The sequence below is a fragment of the Salvelinus namaycush genome, chromosome 15, assembly GCF_016432855.1.
Source record: "Salvelinus namaycush isolate Seneca chromosome 15, SaNama_1.0, whole genome shotgun sequence".
Taxonomy (NCBI): Eukaryota; Metazoa; Chordata; class Actinopteri; order Salmoniformes; family Salmonidae; genus Salvelinus; species Salvelinus namaycush.
In genome coordinates, this window is record NC_052321.1 from 9,139,625 (window position 1) to 9,164,389 (window position 24,765).

At 42.3% G+C, this 24,765-nt stretch overlaps 2 protein-coding genes across 3 annotated transcripts; one reads left to right on the forward strand and one right to left on the reverse strand.

Annotated features, from left to right (window-relative positions):
• The first annotated feature begins 4,450 nt into the window (after window positions 1-4,450).
• LOC120059818 (dynein light chain Tctex-type 1-like) lies at window positions 4,451-5,565 on the forward strand. Of its 2 annotated transcripts, XM_039008869.1 has the most exons (5): window positions 4,451-4,508; window positions 4,785-4,826; window positions 4,934-5,057; window positions 5,174-5,251; window positions 5,383-5,565. In XM_039008869.1, the coding sequence occupies exons 1-5, from the start codon at window positions 4,482-4,484 to the stop codon at window positions 5,451-5,453; spliced, it is 342 nt and encodes a 113-aa protein (XP_038864797.1). In that variant the 5' UTR covers window positions 4,451-4,481; the 3' UTR covers window positions 5,454-5,565. The 2 variants fall into 2 exon arrangements, with proteins under 2 accessions (XP_038864797.1, XP_038864798.1); XM_039008870.1 differs by lacking the exon at window positions 4,785-4,826 and having other exon boundaries at window positions 4,482-4,508.
• Window positions 5,566-7,513: 1,948 nt separating this feature from the next.
• Window positions 7,514-19,819, reverse strand: rlf (RLF zinc finger). The gene is made up of 8 exons (XM_039009299.1): window positions 19,614-19,819; window positions 17,431-17,585; window positions 17,117-17,198; window positions 16,165-16,300; window positions 15,813-16,015; window positions 14,052-14,188; window positions 13,767-13,908; window positions 7,514-12,819 (listed from the first exon to the last, which is right to left on the reverse strand). Exons 1-8 carry the CDS (start codon window positions 19,791-19,793, stop codon window positions 8,023-8,025), a joined length of 5,832 nt encoding a protein of 1,943 aa, XP_038865227.1. The 5' UTR covers window positions 19,794-19,819; the 3' UTR covers window positions 7,514-8,022.
• Window positions 19,820-24,765: the final 4,946 nt, after the last annotated feature.

Here is a 24,765-nt window from a genome sequence, read left to right on the forward strand (position 1 = left end):
CCCTAACCTATGGATTTCACATGACTGGGCAGGGGTGCAGCCATGGGTGGGCCTGGGAGGGCATATGCCCACCCACTTGGCAGCCAGGCCCAACTACTGGGGGGCCAGGCCCAGGCAAACATAATTAGTTTTTCCCCACTAAAGGGCTTTATTACAGACAGACAAATACTCCTCAAAATGCATGTGTGTGTGTTTTGTGTGGGAGTGTCAGTGTAGTATGTGTGCAAGAAGTCAGTGCAAGAAATAAGAATAAGTTAGAATAAAATAAGGGGGTCAATGCAAATAGTCATTTGATTAACCATTCAGCAGTCTTATGGCTTGGGTGTAGAAGCTGTTAAGAAGCCTTTTGGTTCCAGACTTGGCACTCCAGTACTGCTTGCCGTGCGGTAGTAGAGAGAACAGTCTATGATTTGGGTGGCTGGAGTCTTTGACAATTTTTAGGGCCTTCCTCTGACACCACCTGGTACAGAGGTACTGGATGGCAGGAAGATCAGCCACAGTGATGTAATGGGCCGTACCCACTATCCTCTGTAGTGCCTTGCGGTCGGATGCCAAGTAGTTACCATACCAAGCGGTGATGCAACCACTCAGGATGCTCTCGATGGTACAGCTGTAGAACTTTTTGAGGATCTTAGGTCCCATGCCAAATCTTTTCAGCCTCCTGAGGAGGAATAGGCATTGCCATGCCCTCTTCATGACTGTCTTGGTGTGTTTGGACCATGATAGGTCCTTAGTGATGTTGACACCAAGGAACTTGAAGCTCTCGAACCGCTCCACTACAGCCCCGTAGATGTGAATGGTGGCATGCTCCGCCCTCCTTTCCTGTAGTCCACGATCAGCTCCTTTGTCTTGCTCACATTGAGGGAGAGGTTGTTGTCCTGGCACCACATTGCCAGACCTCTGACCTCCTCCCTATCGGCATTGTAGTTGATCAGGCTTATCACCATAGTGTCGTCTGCAAACTTAATGATGGTGTTGGAGTTGTGCGTGGCCACGCAGTCATAGGTGAACAGAGAGAACAGGAGGGGATTAAGCACACACCCCTGAGGGGCCCCCATGTTGAGGGTCAGCGTGGCGGATGTGTTGTTGCATAACCTTACCACCTGGGGGAGGCCCTTCCGGAAGTCCAGTTGCAGAGGGAGATGTTCAGTCCCCCGCTCCTTAGCTTAGTGATGAGCTTGGAGGGCACTATGGTGTTGAACGCTGAGCTATAGTCAATGAACAGTATTCTCATGTAGGTGTTCCTTTTGTCCAGGTGTGAAAGGGCAGTGTGGAGTGCAATATAGACTGCGTCATCTGTGGATCTGTTGGGGCAGTATGCGAATTGGAGTGGGTCCAGGGTTTCTGAGATGATGGTGTTGATGTGAGCCATGACCAGCCTTTGAAATAATTTCAAGGCTACAGATGTAAGTGCTACGGGGCGGTAGTCAATTAGGCAGCTTACCTTGGCATTCTTGGGCACAGGGACTATGGAGGTCTGCTTGAAACAGGGTCAGGGAGCTGTTGAAAATGTCAGTGCAGGGCCTTCCGAGTGGCGCAGCGGTCTAATGCACTGCATCTTATCACTACAGACCCGGGTTTGATCCCGGGCTATATCACAACCGGCCGTGAATGGGAGTCCCATAGGGCAGCACATAATTGGCCCAGCATCGTCCAGGTTAGGGGATGGTTTGCCCAGGTGGGCTTTACTTGGCTCGTCGAGCTCTAGTGATTCCTTGTGGTGCGCTGGGCGCCTGCAGGCTGACCTTGGTCGTCAGTTGAACAGTCTTTCCTCCGACACATTATTGCGGCTGGCGGGCGGGTGTTAAGAAGCGCGGTTTGGCGGGTCATGTTTAGGAGGACACATGGCTTGACCTTCGCCTCCCGAGCCCGTTGGGGAGTTGCAGCAATGAGACAAGATCGAAATTGGGGCGAAAAGGGGGTAAAATACAAAAATAATAAATACCATACTTGCCAGCTGGTCAGCGCATACTCTGAGTATGTGTCCTGGTAATCCGTCAGGCCCTGCAGCCTTATGAATGTTAACGTGGTTAAAGGTCTGACTCACATCGGCTACGGAGACCGTGATCAGACAGTCATCCGGAACAGCTGGTGCTCTCATGCATGGTTCAGGGTTGGTTGCCTCAAAACGAGTATAGAAGACATTTAGTGGGTCTGGTAGACTCGCATCACTGGGCAGCTCGCGGCTGTGTTTCCCTTTGTGATCTGTGATAGTTTGCAAGCCCTGCCACATCCGAGCAGAGCCAGAGCCAGTGTTGAAGGATTCGATCTTAGTCTTGTATTGACGCTTGCCTGTTTGATGGTTCGTCGGTGGGCTTAGCTGGATTTCTGATGAGTCCAGATTTATGTCCCACTCCTTGAAAGCAGCACCTCTAGCCTTTAGCTCAGAGCGGATGTTGCCTGTAATCCATGGCTTCCTGTTGGAATATGTACGTACAGTCAATGTGGGGACGACATTGTCGATGCACTTATTAATGAAGCCGGTGACTGATGTGGTAAACCCCTCAACGCCATTGGATGAATCCCGGAATATATTCCAGTGTGTGCTAGCGAAACAGTCCTCATAATAATGAGTGACATGTTTATATGTTTGTCAGATTTTTTTCCTGTACCTTTTTTGGTACTGTACATGTGTATATACAACTCATGGGGAGGGCGGCAAAAGTGTATTATTAAATCAACTAATGACGTTGTGATGAAATTGTATCTTCTTACTTTACACATGCTAATAAATACATGTATATATATATATATATAATAATAATAATACCATGAATGTAAAATGACTGAAAACAAAGTAATTTGGAAAGTAACATGATTATGAGCTTGATAAACAAAGTCAACTGAGTAGGTAAACCTATTTTGGATTTATTCCATTCTATGAACATTACAGATAATCAGTAATAATCTCCTGTGGGAAGGCATTGATTTCAAGCAATACACATAGGTGTCCTGCACAGTCTAAACTGCAGGGTCAATGAAATAACCATTTAAAGTTCTCCTTTGGAGTGGAGTCCATGTTATCTTTATGACCTATGCAGCACTCTCCCAGTCTGAAGCGCTGTTGGTGTGTACAGAGCCCTTGGTCTGGAGAATGTGTTGAGAGCAGTGTGGGGAGGAACAAGATGGGGAGGTTCGATGTGAACCATGCTTCATCAAGGTTCTCTTCATAGCAGTCACTTTCAATTCTAGCCGCTTGACTTTGATCAGCAGAGGGCTTTGATGCCTTTTTCTGGACCTTCGCTGCTCCACCTTCTCCCCTGAGTTCTTCCAGCTAGCTGGACATTTGGTCACCCAAGTCCAGGCAGCCTTAATGAAAACGTTGAGAATGTAATACATCAGTAGCCTATAAAAGGTTAATTGCTACATTTAAAATGAACACATAACTTTTAATGGACAAAACATGAACATGGGTGGCTGAATCAAATATTTGGTTACAGAAAATGAGTTTGTGGCCTCCTTTCATGATCATTTGACTGCTAAATAATTCACTAATGGTAATGAATTTTGATTAAACATAGCATCAAGCTGCTTGAAGTAGTCAACTGCCACTCTGATGGTGGTGGTGATGCCCACTGGGCACACACTGGTTGAATCAACGTTGTTTCCACGTCATTTCAAGGAAATTCCGTTGAACCAACCGATGAATAGACATTGAATTGTCTTCTGTGCTGTGGGTGATGATGATGGATGAGACAGGAGTTAGGACCACACTTACACGTGAAGCAAGTTCTATTCTGTCCCAGTAGATATAACACAGGTAGGAGAGAGCAGCCACAAATAAAGCTGTGAAGCGTTTCCATCCTTCAAAAATAGTCTGCGGCGACGGAACAACCGTATTGAAAGTTGCATGTCTGACTATGTTGCTACCAGTGAAGCATGTCGTTAATGCACAACGCATCCTTGACCACTCAGATGATTGGGGTTCAGCTCCTTCAATCCAATCCATTTCAATCAATGTTTTGACATTTTAAATGGCTAGATGGATGAAATGCACTGATAAAACGTGTTGTGGCGCAATTTAATTTCCCACAAATTGGTCGACATTCGAGCATCTAAAATGAGATTCTAGTAATTCTATACGCATGACTTCACAAACGCTGCAGATAATTATGACAGGGCCTAATTAGGCGTCTTTCTCCACAACATTCCATCCATTATTTCCATTGAATGTGTTTTTCTTTACATCATGGTCACACATTTGTGCTTAAGGCCTATGTTATCCATAAATAAATGAAAATATCTGACATCTTAAAACGTCCCCTTTTTCTGAATATTCGGGATATGGCATAGACATAAAAGAAATGGATATTGAAAATAAAACCCAACTGACACTATAGGCGGAAATAATAGCCTAAACTTGAAACCAAATAATCTCAGAATTTCTGTTGCACAGATTCAGGTCCCCGTGATTTGACGTTGATATATTTGTTTGGAGGTTCCTATAGCAACCATCTAAAACTTTCGTACGCCACAGGACCATGGACGAATTTCAATTATCTGAAGAGGTAGGTTTAAAGAAAAAACGCTACATTAAATTATCTTCGGGAAACATTTGAGTTCTTTCCCGGCCTATATTGTTGCATTGTATCACATTGACTACATTAATGTTGCTGTGACGTTATGTCTATTATTTGAGCGGGCCAGATAAACTGACCTCTAAAATCTGGTGGCTATATACTTACTGTATGTGGGAAATAAAACAAGAGACAAAAACACCAAATGCCATACTGCAAATGTTACTTTCCTAGCTAGAAAAAATGATATTTTCGCTCCCTTTTCAGACTGCATTTGTCGTTGATGATATAACTACAATCATACAAGATGTAAGTATTTGCGCAATTGGTGATATTACTACAATCATAAAATGTATTTGCAGTTTCCTAAACAAGTGGTGATTGACATGTCAGTGTTAACTGAAATAAATACTTAGACTGTGGAGACAACTATTGGAAGCAGTGCCTATCAACAAAATCGAATTAACCAATGGACATCCAGTGTGGTGGAAACAAGTCTGAATCAACTGTCCAAACTAGGAAAACCCTTTAAATACATAGGTAACCCTTCTTGTTATGTTGTGTACAGTACATTTGTAAAATGTAAAAGTATGGCAATGAAAGGACCCAACAAGATCAGGTAATGATTTACAGGTCTTTACTGTGTTCACCATTAGTGACTTGCATCATACTGCAGAAAAATGGAGCAGGCCTGCACACTGCCAGCTCTTGCTTCTGGGACAACACTATGGACAGTAAGCAACATAACAATGTTTTGCAGACAGTGTCTACAAAGCTAAGTAACAGCAGAGGCCCACAATGGTTTTTCATAATCTGTAGAATGTTGGAATGGGAACTAATCACAATCTGTTTGTTTCTCTTCCAGGAAGCTGTACGGTGAGATGGGAGAACAAAACCACGTACTGTATAGTCTGTGTCTTTGGGTTGGCTGTCTGACTTGAACAACCACCATCTTCTATCTTCCCCTGTTTTGTAATCAGACATTTTCCCAACCCCAGTGAAACCAGTCTAATAAATGTAGCCCTTGGTTTTGAACACAACTGGTCAATCATGGAATACACCCGTCTTATTCCTTATCATATTAAGCGGTTTAGCGAAGTTCATAAATCTGCAATAAACAGTTAAGACATTGAAATTATAGTTTTTTCTCCTTTCTTCCCAAATTATGACTGCACATTATTGCGAACTGATCATTGCAGATTTATTAATGAACAGTTTAATACCACTTACATGCCTTTTTATAAATATACCTTAAAAGGTAGTCTCAGCAATATGACATAGATGCAGAAAATGAACAGCATAGTGGGTCAATTTACACATCAACTAAGAGCATTGAAGTGCAAGGCTCAACTTCTCCATTGTTTTGGTCCTGTTCCTACCACACTAACCAGTGTTTGTGCATCTGAAAACATGGTTTAAATAGTTTATTTAACTAGGCAAGTCACTTAAGAACAAATCCTTATTTACAATGATGGCCTACCCCGGCCAAACCTGGACAACCCTGGGCCAATTGTGCGCTGCCCTATGGGACTCCCAATCACGGCCAGATGCAATACAGCCTGGATTCAAACCAGGGACTGTAGTGACGCCTCTTGCACTGAGATGCAGTGCCTTAGACCGCTGCGCCACTCGGGAGCTCAGTTTACCAAGCCACCGATTACTTCAACCTGGAAACGTTAAGCTACCCTTAAGAAACATATAGTTTACTTAACTAAAGTTATTTTGAAAAAGTATACTTAACAAAATATAAATGCAACAATTACAAAGATTTTACTGAGTTACAGTTCATATAAGGAAATCAGTCAATTGGAATAAATGAATTAGGCTCTAACCTATGGATTTCACATGACTGGGCAGGGGTAGGGGTGCAGACAATCAGAATTAGTTTCCCCCCACAAAAGGACTTTTATTACAGACGTGCTCCCTCAAAACATCTGTGGCATTGTGTTGTGACACAAAACTACAGATTTTAGTGGCTTTTTGCCCCCAGCACAAAGTGCACCTGTGTAATGAGCATGCTGTTTAATCAGCTTCTTGATATGCTACACCTGTCAGGAGGATGGATTATCTTGGCAAAGAAAACTTGCTCGTTAACCTGGATGTAAACAAATTTGTGCACAACATTTGAGAGAAACAAACTTTTTGTACATATGGAACATTTCTGGGATCTTTAATTTCAGTTGATAAAACCAACACTTTACATGTTGTGTTTATATTTTTGTTCAGTGTAGTTCACTACAACCAAACTGCTTTGTGAAAAATTATCATTCCTAAATCTGAAATGTCAAACCAGGTTTTCATCCAACCGTATGCAAGTAAAGTACCTCATGACAGGCCTGACAGAAACAGACATGGTCGGTAAACTCTCCAAATGTGAAGAAAACCAACTGGTGTCGATAAAATTAATTATGTGAGAGAAGTCGGTGGAAACGCTTTTATGCACAAATATTTATATAACCATAATATTGAAGAAAACTTGGGAGTATCACGATGATGTGTGGTCCTTCCACTACGACTGGTCGGGAAATCATGCAGTTTATTAGGCTACAGATTAAATACAGTTCGATAAACTTCACAGGGCGGTGAAAGTGCAAGGTGATGAGCTTGATGCTCATTTCCAATAAATAGAGGGTCTTATTCTGGAGAATTATCATTGGATGCTTAGCTGCCATTTGACAAATAAAAATAATCTTGATCTTTTGTCCATAATAATCTCACCATATAGGCTATACGTGCATTCTAGCCAACAGTGTGCAGATACAGTACTTTACCTGCGCGCTTTTTGCTAGAGAGCACGTGCCACTTTGCTAGTGAGCACACTCGTTATAGAAACACTTTCTCGTGAGAAAAGCCACTGTATAAAGTAAAATGGGTTTATTTTCATAGATAGTATTAAATAGTCCACTATATTTTCACTGACTAGTTCCCTGAAGAGTTTAAAGACTAATCAATGTAAAGGCATGACAAGGAAAATAAAGATAGACAATGCAATTTCATATTTTTGAAAGGGCCTATTCAAACATTTATTATTCTTATAAAGCATTACACATCTGCCCACTGCATTGAAAAAAACAAAGGGGTCTTGATATTCAGAGGGGACAATATTTTTCCTCAAGTTATTAGTGGGCAAATGAGATGTTTCTGTCCCATGAAAGCTATTTTCAGACAAATTAATAGCATTGAAATGGAACAATGAGCTACACAGTTCTAAATAATATTTGAAAATGTTTTATAAAACTTCTTTGTGTAGTGAGAAGACGCATATATATATACACATTAGAACGTTCATCACCTGACAGAAATGTAATACAAATACTCTAAAGAAGTTATTAAAAAATCAGGGGAAGGATCATTTTACACACGTATCTGTTGTATTTCAATTAAGGGCCCTTGAGCTAATCAGTTTGGCAACTTAAAAAGATACTGATAATATCAGAGTAGTAAATACATTAGGGGGAAAAAAACACTGGGATAGTCTTTATATTGGACACAAAGGTACTCAGTTCTACGAATCGTCAAGAAGTAGCTTATCATTAGTTTTTGTGGGGAAGAGGTCAAGCAAGGAGGTGGAAAACCTTGGCCTCTCAAGAACTACCACGGGCCTGAGGTACTGCAGCTGCTTAATGGCTAGGTCACCACAACCCGTCAGAGCCTTGTCCAAGATGAGGCGCAAGTTCTGGACTGATGTGTATTCCCCTGTCCTGGGAAGAGGCTGAAGTGGGGAAGATCGGGCCCGCCTGCTACGGGTAGTAGTGAGGCCCATCTGGCTGTTCTCCTTTACAGAACAGTTACGTCTGTAGGAATCCCGCCGCCGAGCAGACACCACAGGTGGTTCAGGCCTGTGGCTGTTGCAGTGAGAAGCCCGGGGCCTCACATCATCCTTAGTGCTCTCCTGTATGAATTTCAGGAAAGATGACTCGAATCCCATAGGTTTATAAGCAGCCAGGTCAAATGTGCGAGGGGGAGGGCTGTGAGGCTGGGGGTCCTTTGGAATGGGAAGGAGCTCAGAGAGCTCGTTCTTACGTTTAAGTGGCTGGCGGGCTTGAGGGGAGGGCAATGGCATAGAAATTGTTGGTTTGCCACCATCTTTGCCTGAACTGTCCATGAAGCCCTCATCAACACTGAATCGGAGGGAGGATGGTGGAGAGAGATCAAGAGCGGGCGGGTTTGAGGATTTTCGCCTTGGCCCCTCCTCTTGGCTGTTTTGAGTAACAGGCTCTTCAGTGTGCCCACTAGGTTCTCCATAAAGCAAGTCATCGGCACCCACCAAAACATTCCTCTCAGCAGGTGGCTCCTCTTTGAACCCCAGTGGGTCATGCTCATCAAGTGTGTCTGCTTCGATGGAGTGCAGACTCATAGGGACAGATGGACCCCCAGGGTTATCTGGCTCTGCTTGATACTCCATCTTCAGAACTCCGTTAGGTGCCCTCGTCATATCAGGGCAAGCAGATAATACAGTATTCCTCTGAATCAGCTCGTCCAGTTGCTCTGCACTAAACACAAGCTTATTCTCATTCAATACAAAAGCCTGATTGGTTAATTTGTGGCAAGTCAAATAGTGACGGCGCATACTACGTATAAATTTGACTACGGAATCACAACCTTGCACCATGCACGGGTAGGCTTCACGTTGACAACGATCTTGGCACATCTGCAAGGCCTCCTCATGGGAACGGAATACCATATCTTCAAACCTTCTGGATTTCTTTTCAGTTGACACATTTTCACCGTCATCTTCATCTTGCTCTTCACTAGTTTCTTCAGCCTTAACATCTTCAGGAGACTTTGGGCAGTGTCTTAGAGATTGCCTGACGGGTAGCTTGGTTGCATCTTTCTGTGGCGTAGATGTGATGATCAGCTTCTTTTGGCATCCAGTGGCTGACGTGTCCTTGTGAGTATTCTGGAGACGTAATACGAGTGAATCATAATAATTGAGGTGGCTAGAGAGTACATGTTTTTTCAGACTACGGCTTTGGGTGAACACTTGTGTACAGCCGTCATACTTGCAGCACAAGGTCGCCTGGTAAGGATGATCACTTTTTCTGTGACGCTTTAGACTACTGGTCGCCTGGTTAGGATGATCACTTTTTCTGTGACGCTTTAAGCTACTGGTCACCTGGTTAGGATGCTCACTCTCTGTGTGTCGCACCAAGCTACTGTTCAGGAGGTAAGAAGCATTACAGTTGGCGTAGCTGCACCTAAACTTCTGTAAAGCTGGGTCTTCTGAAAGCACGGAAGGATGTCTCATCACCTGCGAATGAATCTTCTTCTGGTGGCGATTAAGACTGGAGGTGTGGGAGAAAATAACCCCACAGTCCTTGTGCTTGCACATATAAATGCCGCCCTTGCCTCTTCGCATGCTTCCGTCTTCACTTTCCTCCTCTTCGAAGTGATCCTGCACAGAAGATGGAGCATGACTGCATTTCTTACGCTTGTCTCCAGATTTAGCAAATTGTACAATATTTTGTCGCATTATTTTCTTTTTTTGGTACTTCTGCTGCCAGGAGGGGTGTTGCCAGGTGGGGGTCTGAGATTTTTGTGTAAAGGAGGTTGTTTGCTTGGTGTGTTCTGGGGGCTGTGTAAAGGAGACTGTTGGCTTGGTGGGTTCTGGGGGTTGTTTTATGGAGACTGTTGGCTTGGTGGGTTCTGGGGGTTGTGTTATGGAGACTGTTGGCTTGGTGGGTTCTGGGGGTTTACCCTCAACCCGCTTTTTAGACAAACAGCTCATTTGCTCCACAACTGCCTCGCTAAGTCTATGCGTGTGAAGATAATGAACCCTCAAGTCCGTCTTCTCTCTATGGCATTTGAAGCAGAGGTGACACTTAAATGGCTTAAATGTCAGTGATTTGAGGATCTTCATTCCTTTCGCCTTCTTCTCTGAGAAATGATGCTTGTTCATGTAGTGGCGCATTAGGGTTGTGCTGGTCACACTTCTAAAGTTGCAATCATTAAGCTCACAGAAGTATGGTTTAGTAGAGGCTTGTAAAACAAAGGGGCTGACCTGGTCTGCATCTAAGTGTTGCTCTGAGGGTAGACTGTGGGCTACTGATGGTTCAGTGTTTGATATCAGTTTCACCCTCTTGCCAACAGCGGGTTGCGCTCTCTTTTGCAAAAACACAACTGGGGACCTGGTACCAAGACCCTGATGGCAGGATATCTTTGATGTGGATCCTGAGATTGGATGGAAGGGCTCACAAAATCCATTTGTAGAGCTGGAGAGAGTCAGACTAAGCTGGCTAAGCCCAATCAAAATCTCTCTCAAAGGGTCATTGTCCAGGCTTGAGTGAGATGTTGCTGTGTTCTTAATAGAAGGACAAGCATTTTCCTGGCTCGACCCCTTCATTAGCAGACAAGCTGCAAGTTCATGTTTGTTCTTGTCATCGTTGTTCTTCTCTGTTTTTATCTTTAGACCTTTCGATTTCAAGTCCTTCTCTTTGACAAGATTTTTGCGTTCCTTATTCTCAGACTTGAAATGTTCTGGATGAACACACCTTAGGTGCTGGTGGACATCTCTAGCTTTGGAGAAGGTCAATCCACACCTCTCGAAACCACAAGTGAACTTTTTTCCATCAAAGCACACAGCAACAGATGCCATTGTGCCCTTGGGCTCCTTGCAACTCTGTGAGGAGGCACTGCATGTAGAGAAAGTAGCATTGTTTTCCCCGTTGACTACCTCCTCCAGTACAGTCTTTATGTCACACGACTTTTTGGGGCTGGTTAGCTCCTCTGTTATGGAGTCAAGATGTTTTATTTTGGCCTTCCTCTGTGCCTCAAAGTCTTCCTCAGAGAAGGTAATGCCGTGTGTGGCTAAATGACGGCCAAATTCCTTTTTAGAAAAGTAGAACTTCTTGCAATCAAGGCTAGTGCAGCTGTATGCTGCATCACGAAAGTGCTGTGCTTCATGGTGGTATACCTGCCCCAAGTCACAGAAAGAAAGACTACAGCCTTTGAGCTCACACTGGTAGCTAAGTTGAAAGCCATGGCTCTGCTTATGTGTAACAAGCTCATTGGAGGTGCTGAAACGAGCACCACAATCTGTGACCATACACATGTAAGGCAGGTCACCGTAGTGCACACGTCGATGCCTGCGGTGGTGATAGGCAGACATGAAGTGGCGCCGACAGTAAGTGCACTTTTCCCTACGGTCTCTCATTTCACAATAATGTTTCACGTTCTCGTCGCTAACATGGTCTTCTGATTTAAGGTGCACACCCAGGTACTTGGAATGCTTAAAAGTCTTTGTACAGTGAGTAGCAGGGCATGTGTATATGTCACGATTCTGCAATTCAAAATGAACGTTAATGTATTCAATTGTAATGTTATCCTCATGACCAGGCTTCCTGGGTGCAGATGAAGCTTGCTCTAAAATGTGCTCCAGAACATCAGGATCATGTGTGGACTGGTAGTACAGCATTAAGGATGGGTCAAGGGCAATCTCACCAGGCTCCAAGTCATCCAAGTCGTCCTCCTCCATTTCCTTATCCAAATCAACCCTCTTTTTGTCCTTTTTCTTCTGTCGAGTGCTTCTGGATGGCATCTGAAGGTGTAGTTTGGTGTGTGGAATAAAATCCTTTCTGCTCTTAAACTTCTTCAGGCAGACAGGGCAGGTGGAAACACCGTTTTCTTCATGCCTCTTAGAGTGAAGAAGGATTCGAGTCTCAGTAACAGATTTCTTACAAATCTTGCAGAAGAACTTGTATTTCTTCTGCAGTGAACCCTGCTCTGAGGTACCCTCAGCATCTGGCTTTGAAGGTGGTTTACTGTCCCGGTCATTTTCTTCATCTTTCTCATGACCATCAATGCTTCCACTTGTCCCATTTACGTATTCTTTTGGCATATCAACAAATCCCCTCTCCACCTCCTCCTTTACATCCTGTTCAAGACTAACCTCTTCCTGCCCCCTCCCTTTCTCCTCTTCCTCCTCCGGCTCAGGTTCAAGCCCCAGCAGCATGATGCACTGATGCTTGAGTGTCTTCCAGTCCCAGAATTCAGGGTCAAAAGGCCAGTGGGCTTTAAGTGCCAGGAGCAGTTCACACCGCAGCGAGTTGGGGATAATGGCATTTTCCTGGTCATACTTCTGATCGGGCCGCAGATAGAGCTCTTGAAGGGTGCTGAAGGCCACATGAGAGAGGCCTAAGAGAAACTCTGTCAGCTGGCAGGCCCGCAACACCTCAAGATCGTCTGGTAGGAGGCAGGATACAGTCTTGCACACAGATATCCTTGTTTCTGTCTCCTCTTGCTTTGGGAGCTGTAGTGCTTTAACACATAACTCCACAGATGAAGCCAGACCCAGCTCATCTGCCTGTAGAATAAACATGAGATCGTTTTTTCCAATGGTGTGACAGTGGCCTACAATTCAAAGTAACTGCCCAGTGAAAATTTTACCTTAAATTGTTTTTATTCTGTTGAGTCATATCCAAATGTTGTTGACTCGTCATATACTCGTGACCAATGTATAAAATATTTTTTTTTAACACACTTCAAAAACCCCACCTCAAACTTATCTCAAACAGATCGTTTCAAAAATGCTGCTATTTCCTCAGAACATGTCATCTCACTGAGGATTGAGCTGGCCAATTAGCGGTTTACTTACATGAATATTTAATGTCCAGTATAGACGGGTTGGCTGACAACGTCATGAAAATGACGCGTGCATTGATGTCTAGCAACAATGACAAAAATCTTCCTTGTGGGAAATTGCAGATGGCTCATTTCAGCATGTATCTTGTATTGATACCATGTCTTGTTTTGACTGATGTCATGTCTATGCTAATATGGCTCAAACTCACTAGCTAACCAACAATTGTAACGATGTATTTCAGAGACAGTAAGTGCTCATTGAGCAAATGTATTTGTGTTCATTAAACATTGAGACTAATTATATAGTTTACATGTCGTCAACAGTGTAAGCCAACCCGTCCGTTTTACCCCATAGTTGCGCACGCGTTGCTTTTGTTGCTGAACAACCAACCCGTCTTTACACCCACAACATTCTGTTTTTGGGGTATGCCGACATCATTCCAACACAGAAAAGTTGCTTTTTAACATACTTAATTACATTTTTTTTTTAAGTAAAACGATTTCACTCATATTGTAAATAATTATAGGTCATATTTCATAGAAATCTGGAAACACTGGGCAGTTACTTTACATTTTGGGAAATTGTAACTGATATTTAACTAAAATAAGTTAAAACTTTATATTGCAATGACATATCAAAATCAGAGGTAGAAAAGTCTATTCTCCTACCTCTGTCCGGATGACACGCACAAGGAAGAGCAGATGGTAGACAGTCTTAGCAATTGCACCTAGCTGCAAGCAACGCTCCAGCAGTGATTCCAAAGATGGGTCGATCCTTCTCTGCAGCTTACTCCACAACAGTGTGAGCTCCCTAAAAAAGACAGAAAAGATGAAATAGCATAGAAAAATATAAAATTGGAACAAGACCCAAAAACACATACCAGTGCGGAAATAAGAATTTCAATTTATCCATATGCGTTGCAAAACTCTTGACATTGACCACTGAAAACTGACCAGGAACAGTACAGGCTCTGCTGCTGCAGCTGTTGAGTTAGGAAGGTAGTACACAGGATGAAGGCCGTGTTATCCTCCCCCTCGGTCTCCAAATTGCATGTAATATCCAGCACATCCTTACAGTCCAGTCTGGATATCTGTGGGATAAATAAATAAAAGGCCAAGTCGGTGGCCTTCAGAAAGTATACACACCCCCTGACTTTTTCCACATTTTGTTGTTACAGCCTGAATTTTAAATTGATTAAATTGAGATGTGTCACTGGCCTACAAGCAATACCCCATAATGTCAAAGTGGAATTATGTTTCTAGACATTTTAACAAATTAATTAAAAACGAAACGCTGAAATGTCTCAAGTTAATACGTTTCCAACCCCTAAATAAGTTCAGGAGTAAAAATGTGCTTAACAAGTCACCTAAGTTGCATGGACTCACTCTGTGTGCAATGATAATGTATAACATGATTTTTGAATGACTACATCATATCTACATCACCCCACACATACAAGTATATGTAAAATCTCTAATCAAGCATTGAATTTTAAACAGATTCAACCAAAGACCAGAGGTTTTCCAATGCCCCGCAAAGGGCACCTATTGGTAGATGGGTAAAAAAATAAAACAGACATAGAATATCCCTTTGAGCAGGGTGTCATTATTAATTACTGCAAATATTGTACAATCCAGGTGTGCAAAGCTCTCAAAACTTATTCTGGATTGGTGTTCCTTCCACGGGACGGTTGAGCTAACATTAGCTAATGCGATTAGCATGAGGTTGTAAGTAACAAGAACATTTCCCAGGACATAGACATATCGGATATTAGCAGAAAGCTTAAAATCTTGTTAATCTAATTGCAGTGTCGAATTTACAGTAGCTATTACAGTGAAAAAATACCACGCTATTGTTTGAGGAGAGTGCACAATTTTGAAAATGAAAAGTTATTCATAAACAAATTAGGCACATTTGGACAACATTTTGAACAGAAATGTACGGTAATAGTTAATTGGATGAGTCTAAAACTTTGCATGTACACTGCTGCCATCTAGTGGCCAAAATCTAAATTGCACCTGGGCTGGAACAATAAAATATGTTTTTTTCTCTTGCATTTCAAAGATTTCAAAAATACAAAAGAATGGTTGGTATTTTTCTTTGTATTATCTTTTTACCAGATCTAATGTGTTATAATCTCCTACATTCCTTTCACATTTCCACAAACCTCAGTGTTTCCTTTCAAATGGTACCAAGAACATGCATATCTTTGCTTCACAGCCTGAGCTACAGGCAGTTAGATTTGGGTATGCTATTTTAGGTGAAATTTAAAAATAAAAAAAAGGAGCGGATCCTTAAGAAACTTACCCAGAAAGACTCAGCTCTAAATCGCTGCCAAAGTTGATTCTAACATGTATTGACTCAGGGGTGTGAGATATTGCTGCAATTCATTTGCAAAATGTTGTAAAATCATGTTTCAATATGTAATTATGGGGTATTGTGTCTAAATCTATCGAATCCATTTTGAATTCAGGCAGTAACAACAAAATGTGGAATAAGTCAAGAGGTATGAATACTTTCTGAAAACACCAACTACAGTATCCTGGAAAATATCGCTTACATTTTAAGGGCAAAGGAGTTCAAACGAACAACACTGTCAAATTCACTAAGCCATCACATTTATTTTCTTACATAACAGCATTCTCTGAAAGCAATTTAAATAGCAGTATGAATAATAATGCAACTGAGCTGAGCTCAACAACACACTGACAGACCTCCATGATGGCCTCCTCGCCCGGCAGCAGTTGGCAGAGGAGAGAGACATAGGTCTGGCGGAAGGTGGTTTGGTTGGAGACAAGATGGCATTCAGCACAGGCCTTAGCCAGTACCACAGCCTTCGCCACCTCCCCCACTTTCTCCAGGTGTTTAACCCGCATCTCCATGAAGCCCTCCCCCTCCAAGGAGATGTACGCGTCAACTACAGGAACATGACAAAGCAACAGATGCTACTTGATTGGCTGACTGGAATCATAGTAAAATACATCAAATAGACAAGATGAGGTTTATTACAGTCACTGCTACTTTATTATTGCACTGTTGACAATAGAGTAAGGTTGTGATACTGACCTTCCTCTGCGGTTGTGGGATGACCGGTGAGAAGGGCGCTTAGGACAGGGTTACTCCACGCTCCACCCTCCCCTGTGATTTGGAGTAGGGCTTGTAGATCTATGCTCCCATACTCCAACAAGGCATCATGGGCAACCTGCAAAACCCGGCAAGAACACACAAAAAGGGGGTTGTGCCACAACTGTCAGGTGAGGCAACAGCGACAGCATGGTAAAGTAATAGGGCTGTGACGATACCAGTATTGCAATGTTTTTTTTCCACAGCAAAAAATGAAAACATGAAGCAGACCAAACTCTTTGGTATTTTAAAAACATGCAGTATATAAAATATTGTACGCTATAGCTTGGAAAATAAATGTGACTCTGGATGACAACATGTTTGTTTCTAACATTAGGGACGTTTTTCTAAAGAAGTTATAATCCGCTGTGTGTTTTATTTCCTTGCCACAATACTAATGAGTATCGCAATACTGGTATTGTCCCGGCACTATAAAGTATTGTAATGTAGGACATGTCCTCACTATATCAAGATTTGGATTGGAAATTTAAAAAAATCCCTACTGCAACTTCTCTCAATTCCCCCTGCTAATGTGTTGTCATGCTTTCACTCCCTTCTTCCAGAACACATTTACTTTCAATGTAAAACATTTACTCAAACCCCTCTGGTGGATTCCCAACTTCCTATCAAACAGGCCCCAGGTGGTCAAGAACCACAGCACGTTATCAGACAGCACCAGTGTATAACGTAGTATTCTCCAGGGAACATTGCTTGGGCCACTGCCATTCATCAACAACACAGCATGTCAATAGTACCACCAAGCGAAAGTAAATAAACCTCTCTTTATACTGCATCCACTTCTCTATAGTTCAATCAGTCGATCAATCATAATTTTTTCTTCCATCTTCTCTCTCATTAGCTACTATTTCTTAACATCTCACAGCCCATCCTTTACCTGAACAGAGCGGTGAAATTGAACCCAGGCCTCATAAGGGATTTCGTTTTCAGGCACAGATAGCAACAGTTCAAAACAGCTCCTGGAAGCAAAATAACAGAGACAACGAAGGACAACTTGTGAAACTTCATGACACAACGGTATCTATTTCTAACATGCAGCACAAAGAAAAAAACAATGAAGCCATGTCAACAACAAAAGAAGGCTATGCATTGGAGCACACAGTAGAAAGGGTGGTGATCACTCTGCTTTCAAAATAATAATCTAGGTACAACCCTAACAGCGTAAAGCACTTTGTTACTGAGTTGACTCACAGTGCTAGTCTCTTCAATACCAGGGCAACCGTGTCAGAGTCTGCAGTGAGATGTGGCCTTGCAGCAGCAAAGCAGTTGATGGCCAGGCAGTAGACCTCCAAGAGAGGAAGACCATGTTCCACAGAATTCCTGCTCCCAGCGTAGTCCATCAGTGCCTGCAAAGACAGTCATGGATTAGTCAAAAACGCTTTCAATGACAACAAAAAAACAGGCAGTTGGGTTGTGGTTATTAAAAAATATGTTTTCTTTGCACTTTCACTTTCATTAGGATTAAGACAACAGCTATCTTATTTACTGGAAAACACCCTAAATGCCAAATACATTGTGTTGATAGCAGGCAGGGCAGGCACCATATGTCACTGTTAATTAGTCTTCCTGTGAGGTGTGGCAAGGCTCATTGAGGAAAGAGGCTACAGAGTGTTTCCCCCAGGATTTATTTTATTCTCCCTCCTAAATTGCATGGAATTTGTTGTTTCAGTTTCTTACAAAAGGCCCATTACTTTTTGTCCAAAGTGATGAGTCTTGCTTTTACGCCATCTATGTGTAGAAAAGTAAATCTAAAAAATATATATTTAAAAAATGTGTATATAAATATATATTTGAATTGTCATGGCGGTACCTGTCTGATTGGTCCCAGCTTGCACTCTCTCTTTACCTTGATTGGGCCTGGGGGAGCAGCCTACATATTTGACAGCTCTAAGACAAGGTGTACCTAGAGAGCTGTGGACCCCCAGTTTGTCACATCAACATTTCCCCAAAGCCTCTCTTGCCAAGAGTCCTCAGTGTGCACTTCCCTACCACCATTACAGTGGGTTGGCTAAATTTAACCTCCATCTAGGGTAAATATGAGAGTCGCTCCTCCAGAGAATAAGCTCCCGCCTGGGTATATCTAACACCCAATTAACTTCCAATTAATGGTTAGCAGCTATAATTAACCCAGTTTAGGGTTTTTGGTAAAATAGTTAAATGGGAAATCTGCAGTTCAAACAATAAAGTAAAGTAATCTCCCCACCACTGATTCTGTAAACAGCTGAGGAATAGGGCTGGAGAAAAGTAAGCACTATCAAATTCATAGACAGAGCTATAGATGCAAGGACCATCAATAATATCAGCATAGTTTTAACCATGTTGAGGTTATACAGTGTGTGTTTAAAATTACATTGTTTACAAATACATTAGTTTAGAAAAAGCCTATAAAAACAAACAAGACAGTTAAACTAAGATTGAGGCATTTAAAAACCATATTCAAGAATGAATGGCTATATCATGAATTTAAAAGTAAAAAAAAAAAGGGATGTAGCAATCTGATTGTCCCTTTAAATTCTCAACTTTACGAAAGTAGATTAAACACCATAGCAAACTGATACTACAGAACAGTCTGTTAAAAACAAAATCGTCTAAATTTTCAAATTATTTATACTTGAATATTGATTTTGACACAAGTGTTAACGTTACTTAGCGTTAAAAACAAAATGAACGTGGATGAACCACGTTGTTGCCATCAACTACCGAGAAAGCATGTTTTTGTAGAGTGAGGGTCAAATAAACTCCTTAACTCGACAATAAAACAAGTAAGGTTGAAGTTAACAAATAAAATGGCGAATAAATACACTAACTAGGTTAATTGATAAGTAGGCTGACGAAAAACATTTGCACTGCAGGCCTTTTTACATGCATGCCTGCAAGTGCCTGAAACAAAACGTGAAACACCCCGCCCCGCTTACTTTAAATATTCTAAACGTTGCAAATAGCAGCACGATAAACTAGTTAACTACTAGTTTCTACAGACTGGATATTGTACTAAAATATTTTGCATGCCTAGTTGTCGTCCTGGACCACTGCATCCGTCTCTCTCTCGGACAAGCTTGCACAACAACCATGACAACATTGGTTGCTAACGTTAGTTAGCTGGCTAACTAGTAGGTAGCCCAACTGATGATAGCATGGCTATGTTTTGCAAATCATTGGTGGTTAGGTCATGCAGTTATGTTATACTTTACTGGGATCGTTTATTGTGCATTAGATGCATATTGTTCGCTTATCCTGATCAAAATGTTCCAGCTAGCAGCTAAAGGCCATATTGGCGCTGGCGCATACACAGCCAACAGCGCTAGCTAGCTAGTTTAGCTATGCGAAAAAACATTGCTTTTCCTTTGAGTTTTGCATGCACGCACGCTAGCTACCTGGCAGAAGTTGTCGCAATATTCGGTGGATGATATTTCCGAAATGTCTTGTTGCCTGAGCGTTGCTTCAAGCGCTCTCAAGGTGGTGAGCAAGCATTCCATGGCGACGAGAGTGTCCTCGGCAGTGTTGGAAGGCCGATTACTCCAGTCGGGCTCTGGTTCAACATCACTATCCGCCATCTTCAGTCCCCGCCACCGCGCGTATGCATCCCCTTCATGTGACGCGCGTGCACCAGCGTGCGCTCATCACTTCTTCGTGTTGTTTTCCGACAGACTAGACGCTTTGTGGCGTATTGCTGCGTTTTTCAGGTCGGAGTGCAAATTGCACATTTTGTTCACAAAAAAGGGAAATTAGGAATTTTTGTTTTTTGCAGCCCCATCTAACCCTGCAAATACATCACTATCCCCAACAAAACCACAACTTTGTTCCTAACAGATCCACCAGGCAGTTGGCCTGGAGAACAGAAGGGAAAATTTAGGTTGCAGGATTTTTAGGTGGCAGGGAGGTTCTGATAACATTTTACTATGGTTCCCTGAAAGCTTTCCTAGGTGGTTTTATTAACATTATTAGAACATGTTTCAATAAAGACTTTTAATAAAACTGTTAGAACTCCAAGTACACATGGAAATTAATTTGCTTTGGCATTAATCACGCAAAGACAACTCCTTTTTTATTGTGGCACAGCATCAGTGAGATTCAAACCTAGATTCTTCTGTTCTCTAGCCATGAAATTAGCCCACTGCGCCACCAGGATGGAGCTAGCATGCCAAGCAAAGTGGTACATTTTTGTGATTCAAACAGACCCCATTTCAAAGGAAACAAACACCCATTAAGATCAGGTGTGACCAATTAGTGGCCACTGGCCAGCACACCTGAACACACTTAACATGATAGAGGACAGAGTTTTGCTGATGCTGAAGAATGGAATGTATGTTTTTTAAATAATATTCTTACTAAAGTGCTTGTGTTTTTTAAAGAAAATTTTCTTCATGTTCTGAGAATGGATTTGAAAAATACTAAGGGTCTGTTCTGGGAGGACCATGCAGAACGGGCACCAGTAGAGAGCTCTAGGTGTCATTGGATAAGGTTCAGCCACCACAGGTCTGCCCGGAAAGAACAAGTCAAAGAAATCTTCAAACAGGTTTATTCAGATAATGTGGTTCACCACACCAAACTCCTTGTACTGACTACTCAAAAAGAATGTATGAGTGTAAAAGTGGTTCTATGGAAAGATAAGGAAATAACTGTGAGTAACAGCTTACATACAATATACAGGCCCAGTGTCCTGTGGAGGTATATCTGATAGTATCTAGAATACACATAATGACGTACATCGAGTTGACAAATCATTAAGAACACCTTCGTAATATTGAGTTAAGCAAACCAGGTGGAACTGTTTTCTTGTTATTACTTATGGATAGCTAGGGGCACACTCCAACAGTCAGATATAATTTACAAATGATATGTCTGTGTTTAGTGAGTCTACCAAATCAGAGGCAGGAGGAAGGACCAGGGATGTTCTCTTTAAGTATGTGAATTTGACAATTTTCGTGCCCTGTTAAGCATTCAAAATATAACGAGTACATTTTGGGTGTCAGGGAACATGTATGGAGTACATTGTGTTCTTTAGGACTGTAGTGAAGTAAAAGTTGTCAAAAATATAAATAGCGAAGTACATATACCCATAAACACGACTTAAGCATAACTGTAAATATGAATTTGTTCTTAACTGACTTGCCTAGTTAAATAAATAAAAGTAGTACTTTAAAGTAATTTTACTTATATACTTTACGCCACTGTCTACAAGGTGTTGAAAGCGTTCCATAGGGACGCTGGCCCATGTTGACTCCAATGGTTCCCACGTTTTTTTGGGGGGGGGGGGGTTTCACCTTATTTAACCAGGTAGGCCAGTTGAGAACAAGTTCTCATTTACAACTGCGACCTGGCCAAGATAAAGCAAAGCAGTGCGACCAAAAACAACAAAACAGAGTTACACATAAACAAACGTACAGTCAATAACACAATGGAAAAATCTATGTACAGTGTGTGCAAATGTAGAAGAGTAGGGAGGTAGGCAGTCAATAGACCATAGAGGTGAAATAATTACACTTTAGCATTAACACTGGAGTGATAGATGTGCAGATGATGATGTGCAAGTAGAGATACTGTGGTGCAAGAGGGTAAGTAATAATATGGAGATGAGGTAGTTGGGTGGGCTATTTACAGATGGGCTGTGTACAGGTTCAGTGATCGGTAAGCTGCTCTGACAGCTGATGCTTAAAGTTAGAGAGGTGCACCGGTTGGATCAAGTTGGCTGGAGGTCCTTTGGGTGGTGGACCATTATTGACACAGACAGGAAACTTTTGAGCATAAAAACCCAGCAGCGCCTCAGTTCTTGACACAAACCGGTACACCTACTGCCATACCCCGTTCAAAAGGCACTTAAATCTTTTGTCTTGCCCAGTCACCCTCTGAATGGCACACATACACAATCCATGTCTCAAGGCTTAAAAATCCTTCTTTAACCTGTCCCCTCAAATTAATCTACACTTATTGAAGGGGATTTAACAAGTGACATCATTAAGGGATCATAGTTCTCCCCTGGATAGTCTGTCATGGAAAGAGCAGGTGTGCATGCTAGCATCTAGAATACACATAATGACAAGTATATACACTTGTTCAAAAGGGTTAGGGGAAGGGTTAGCTAACATGCTAAGTAAACTCAACAAAAAAAGAAATGTCCTCTCACTGTCAACTGCATTTATTTACAGCGAACTTAACATGTGTAAATATTTGTATGAACATAAGATTCAACAGACAAACTGAACAAGTTCCATAGACATGTGACTAACAGAAATGGAATAATATGTCCCTGAACAAAGGGGGGGTCAAAATCAAAAGTAACAGTCAGTATCTGGTGTGGCCACCAGCTGTATTAAGTACTGCAGTGAATCTCTTCCTCATGGACTGCACCAGATTTGCCAGTTCTTGCTGTGAGATGTTACCCCACTCTTCCACCAAGGCACCTGCAAGTTCCCGGACATTTCTGGGGGGAATGTCGCTAGCCCTCACCCTCCGATCAAACAGGTCCCAGATGTGCTCAATGTGATTGAGATCCGGGAACTTCGCTGGCCATGGCAGAACACTGACATTCCTGTCTTGCAGGAAATCACGCACAGAATGAGCAGTGTGGCATTGTCAAGCTGGAGGGTCATGTCGGAATGAGCCTGCAGAAAGGGTACCACATGAGGGAGGAGGATGTCTTTCCTGTAACGCACAGTGTTGAGATTGACTGCAATCACAACAAGTTCAGTCCGATGATGCTGTGACACACCGCGCCAGACCATGACGGACCCTCCACCTCCAAATCGATCCCGCTCCAGAATTCAGGCCTCGGTGTAACGCTCATTCCTTCAACGATAAACGCAAATCCGACCATCACCCATGGTGAGCCAAAACCGCGACTCGTCAGTGAAGAGCACTTTTTGCCAGTCTTGTCTGGTCCAGCGACGGTGGGTTTGTGTCAATAGACGACGTTGTTGCCGGTGATGTCTGGTGAGGATCTGCCTTACAACAGGCCTACAAGCCCTCAGTCCAGCCTCTCTCAGCCTATTGCGGACTGTCTGAGCACTGATGGAGGGATTGTGTGTTCCTGATGTAACTCGGGCAGTTGTTGCCATCCTGTACCTGTCCTGCAGGTGTGATGTTTGGATGTACCGATCCTGTGCAGGTGTTGTTACATGTGGTCTGCCACTGCAAGGACGATCATCTGTCCGTCCTGCCTCCCTGTAGCGCTGTCTTAGGCTTCTCACAGTATGGACATTGCAATTTATTGCCCTGGCCACATCTGCAGTCCTCATGCCTCCTTGCAGCATGCCTAAGGCACGTTCACGCAGATGAGCAGGGACCCTGGATTTTTCTTTTGTTGTTTTTCAGAGTCAGTAGAAAGGCCTCTTTAATTTCTTAAGTTTTCATAACTGTGACCTTAATTGCCTACCGTCTGCAAGCTGTTAGTGTCTAAACAACCGTTCCACAGGTGCATGTTCATTAATTGTTTATGGTTCAAGCATGGGAAACGGTGTTTAAACCCTTTACAATGAAGATCTGTGAAGTTATTTCGATTTTTACGAATTATCTTTGAAAGACAGGGTCCTGAAAAGACTTAAGTTGCAAAGTAACTAAAAAGTAGTAAGTAGTTGCAAAGTTGCTGATTAGCTAAAATGCTAAAGTTATCCGTGATGAGACTTTTAAAAAATGTAGTGTCCTTCCATATGGTTATTTTCTGTCCCTGAAGTAGTATAGGTTGTCACTGGTACCAAGAACTTCACTACATCCTGTGTTGCTAACAGCAGGCGCCCAATCTCACTCACATGTAGCCGCGCTGTCAGCACACAAGGCAATTTACAGAAGCAATCTCATCACCATTTATCACAAATCTTTTCTTTATATTCACGTTTGTTTTATATTGACAGGACTGGAGGTCTGGCATTATGAGAGAGATGGGAATTTCAGCAAATTGATGGAAATTATGTCCTGTTAAGTTTGTCTTTCTGTTTGGAATGGAGATATTCCCATTAGGGGTCCTTGGAATCGTGACTTCTCATCATTGGCATTGTGAACTCTAGACTCGTCCTTATTATACGTATGCACATTGCTGTTTATTGTCCTTATTTCTCAATGGGGCGGAATGGCTCAGCTATAGGCTACTGTATGCCCAATATTCACAACATCAACAGATCTGTTCAGTAGCTCTATGCCACAACCACTTCAGAGCTGAAGTGCAGTGAAGGGTAATTTTTAAATACAGGAAATACATGGGATCTACTGTAACAGTAAGGGAAATCCAACACTGCTTGACTGCTTTGTATCAAAAACTATACGTCGGTCTGTGCAATTATTTGTCCTCGATGGGAATTTTCTAGTTGGTAGAAATTGGTTGTTCTTGAATTGCGGTGGCATTTGGGCATGGCATTTTGGGAAAAATATACATTTTTTTTTCTCATTTTCTTTATTTAAATGTATTTGGTTACATCTTCCCATTCTACATCAAATAATATGGCATCTTAATGACTTTAAATAATGTTTACCATTATGATAACATTGTGCCACCAGTAGGTGTAACACGAATGATGCAACACCTGAGAAATGTTT

Coding starts and splice junctions, on each gene's coding strand:
- LOC120059818 (XM_039008869.1), top strand. CDS start 4,482: ATGGACGAATTTCAATTATCTGAAGAG. Junction 5,058..5,173: donor AAAACCCTTTAAATACATAG/GTAACCCTTCTT, acceptor GTTCACCATTAG/TGACTTGCATCATACTGCAG. Junction 5,252..5,382: donor CTGGGACAACACTATGGACA/GTAAGCAACATA, acceptor TTTCTCTTCCAG/GAAGCTGTACGGTGAGATGG.
- rlf (XM_039009299.1), bottom strand. CDS start 19,793: ATGGCGGATAGTGATGTTGAACCAGAGCCCGACTGGAGTAATCGGCCT. Junction 14,189..15,812: donor GCGAGGAGGCCATCATGGAG/GTCTGTCAGTGT, acceptor TTTATCCCACAG/ATATCCAGACTGGACTGTAA. Junction 12,820..13,766: donor TGCGTGTCATCCGGACAGAG/GTAGGAGAATAG, acceptor TTTATTCTACAG/GCAGATGAGCTGGGTCTGGC.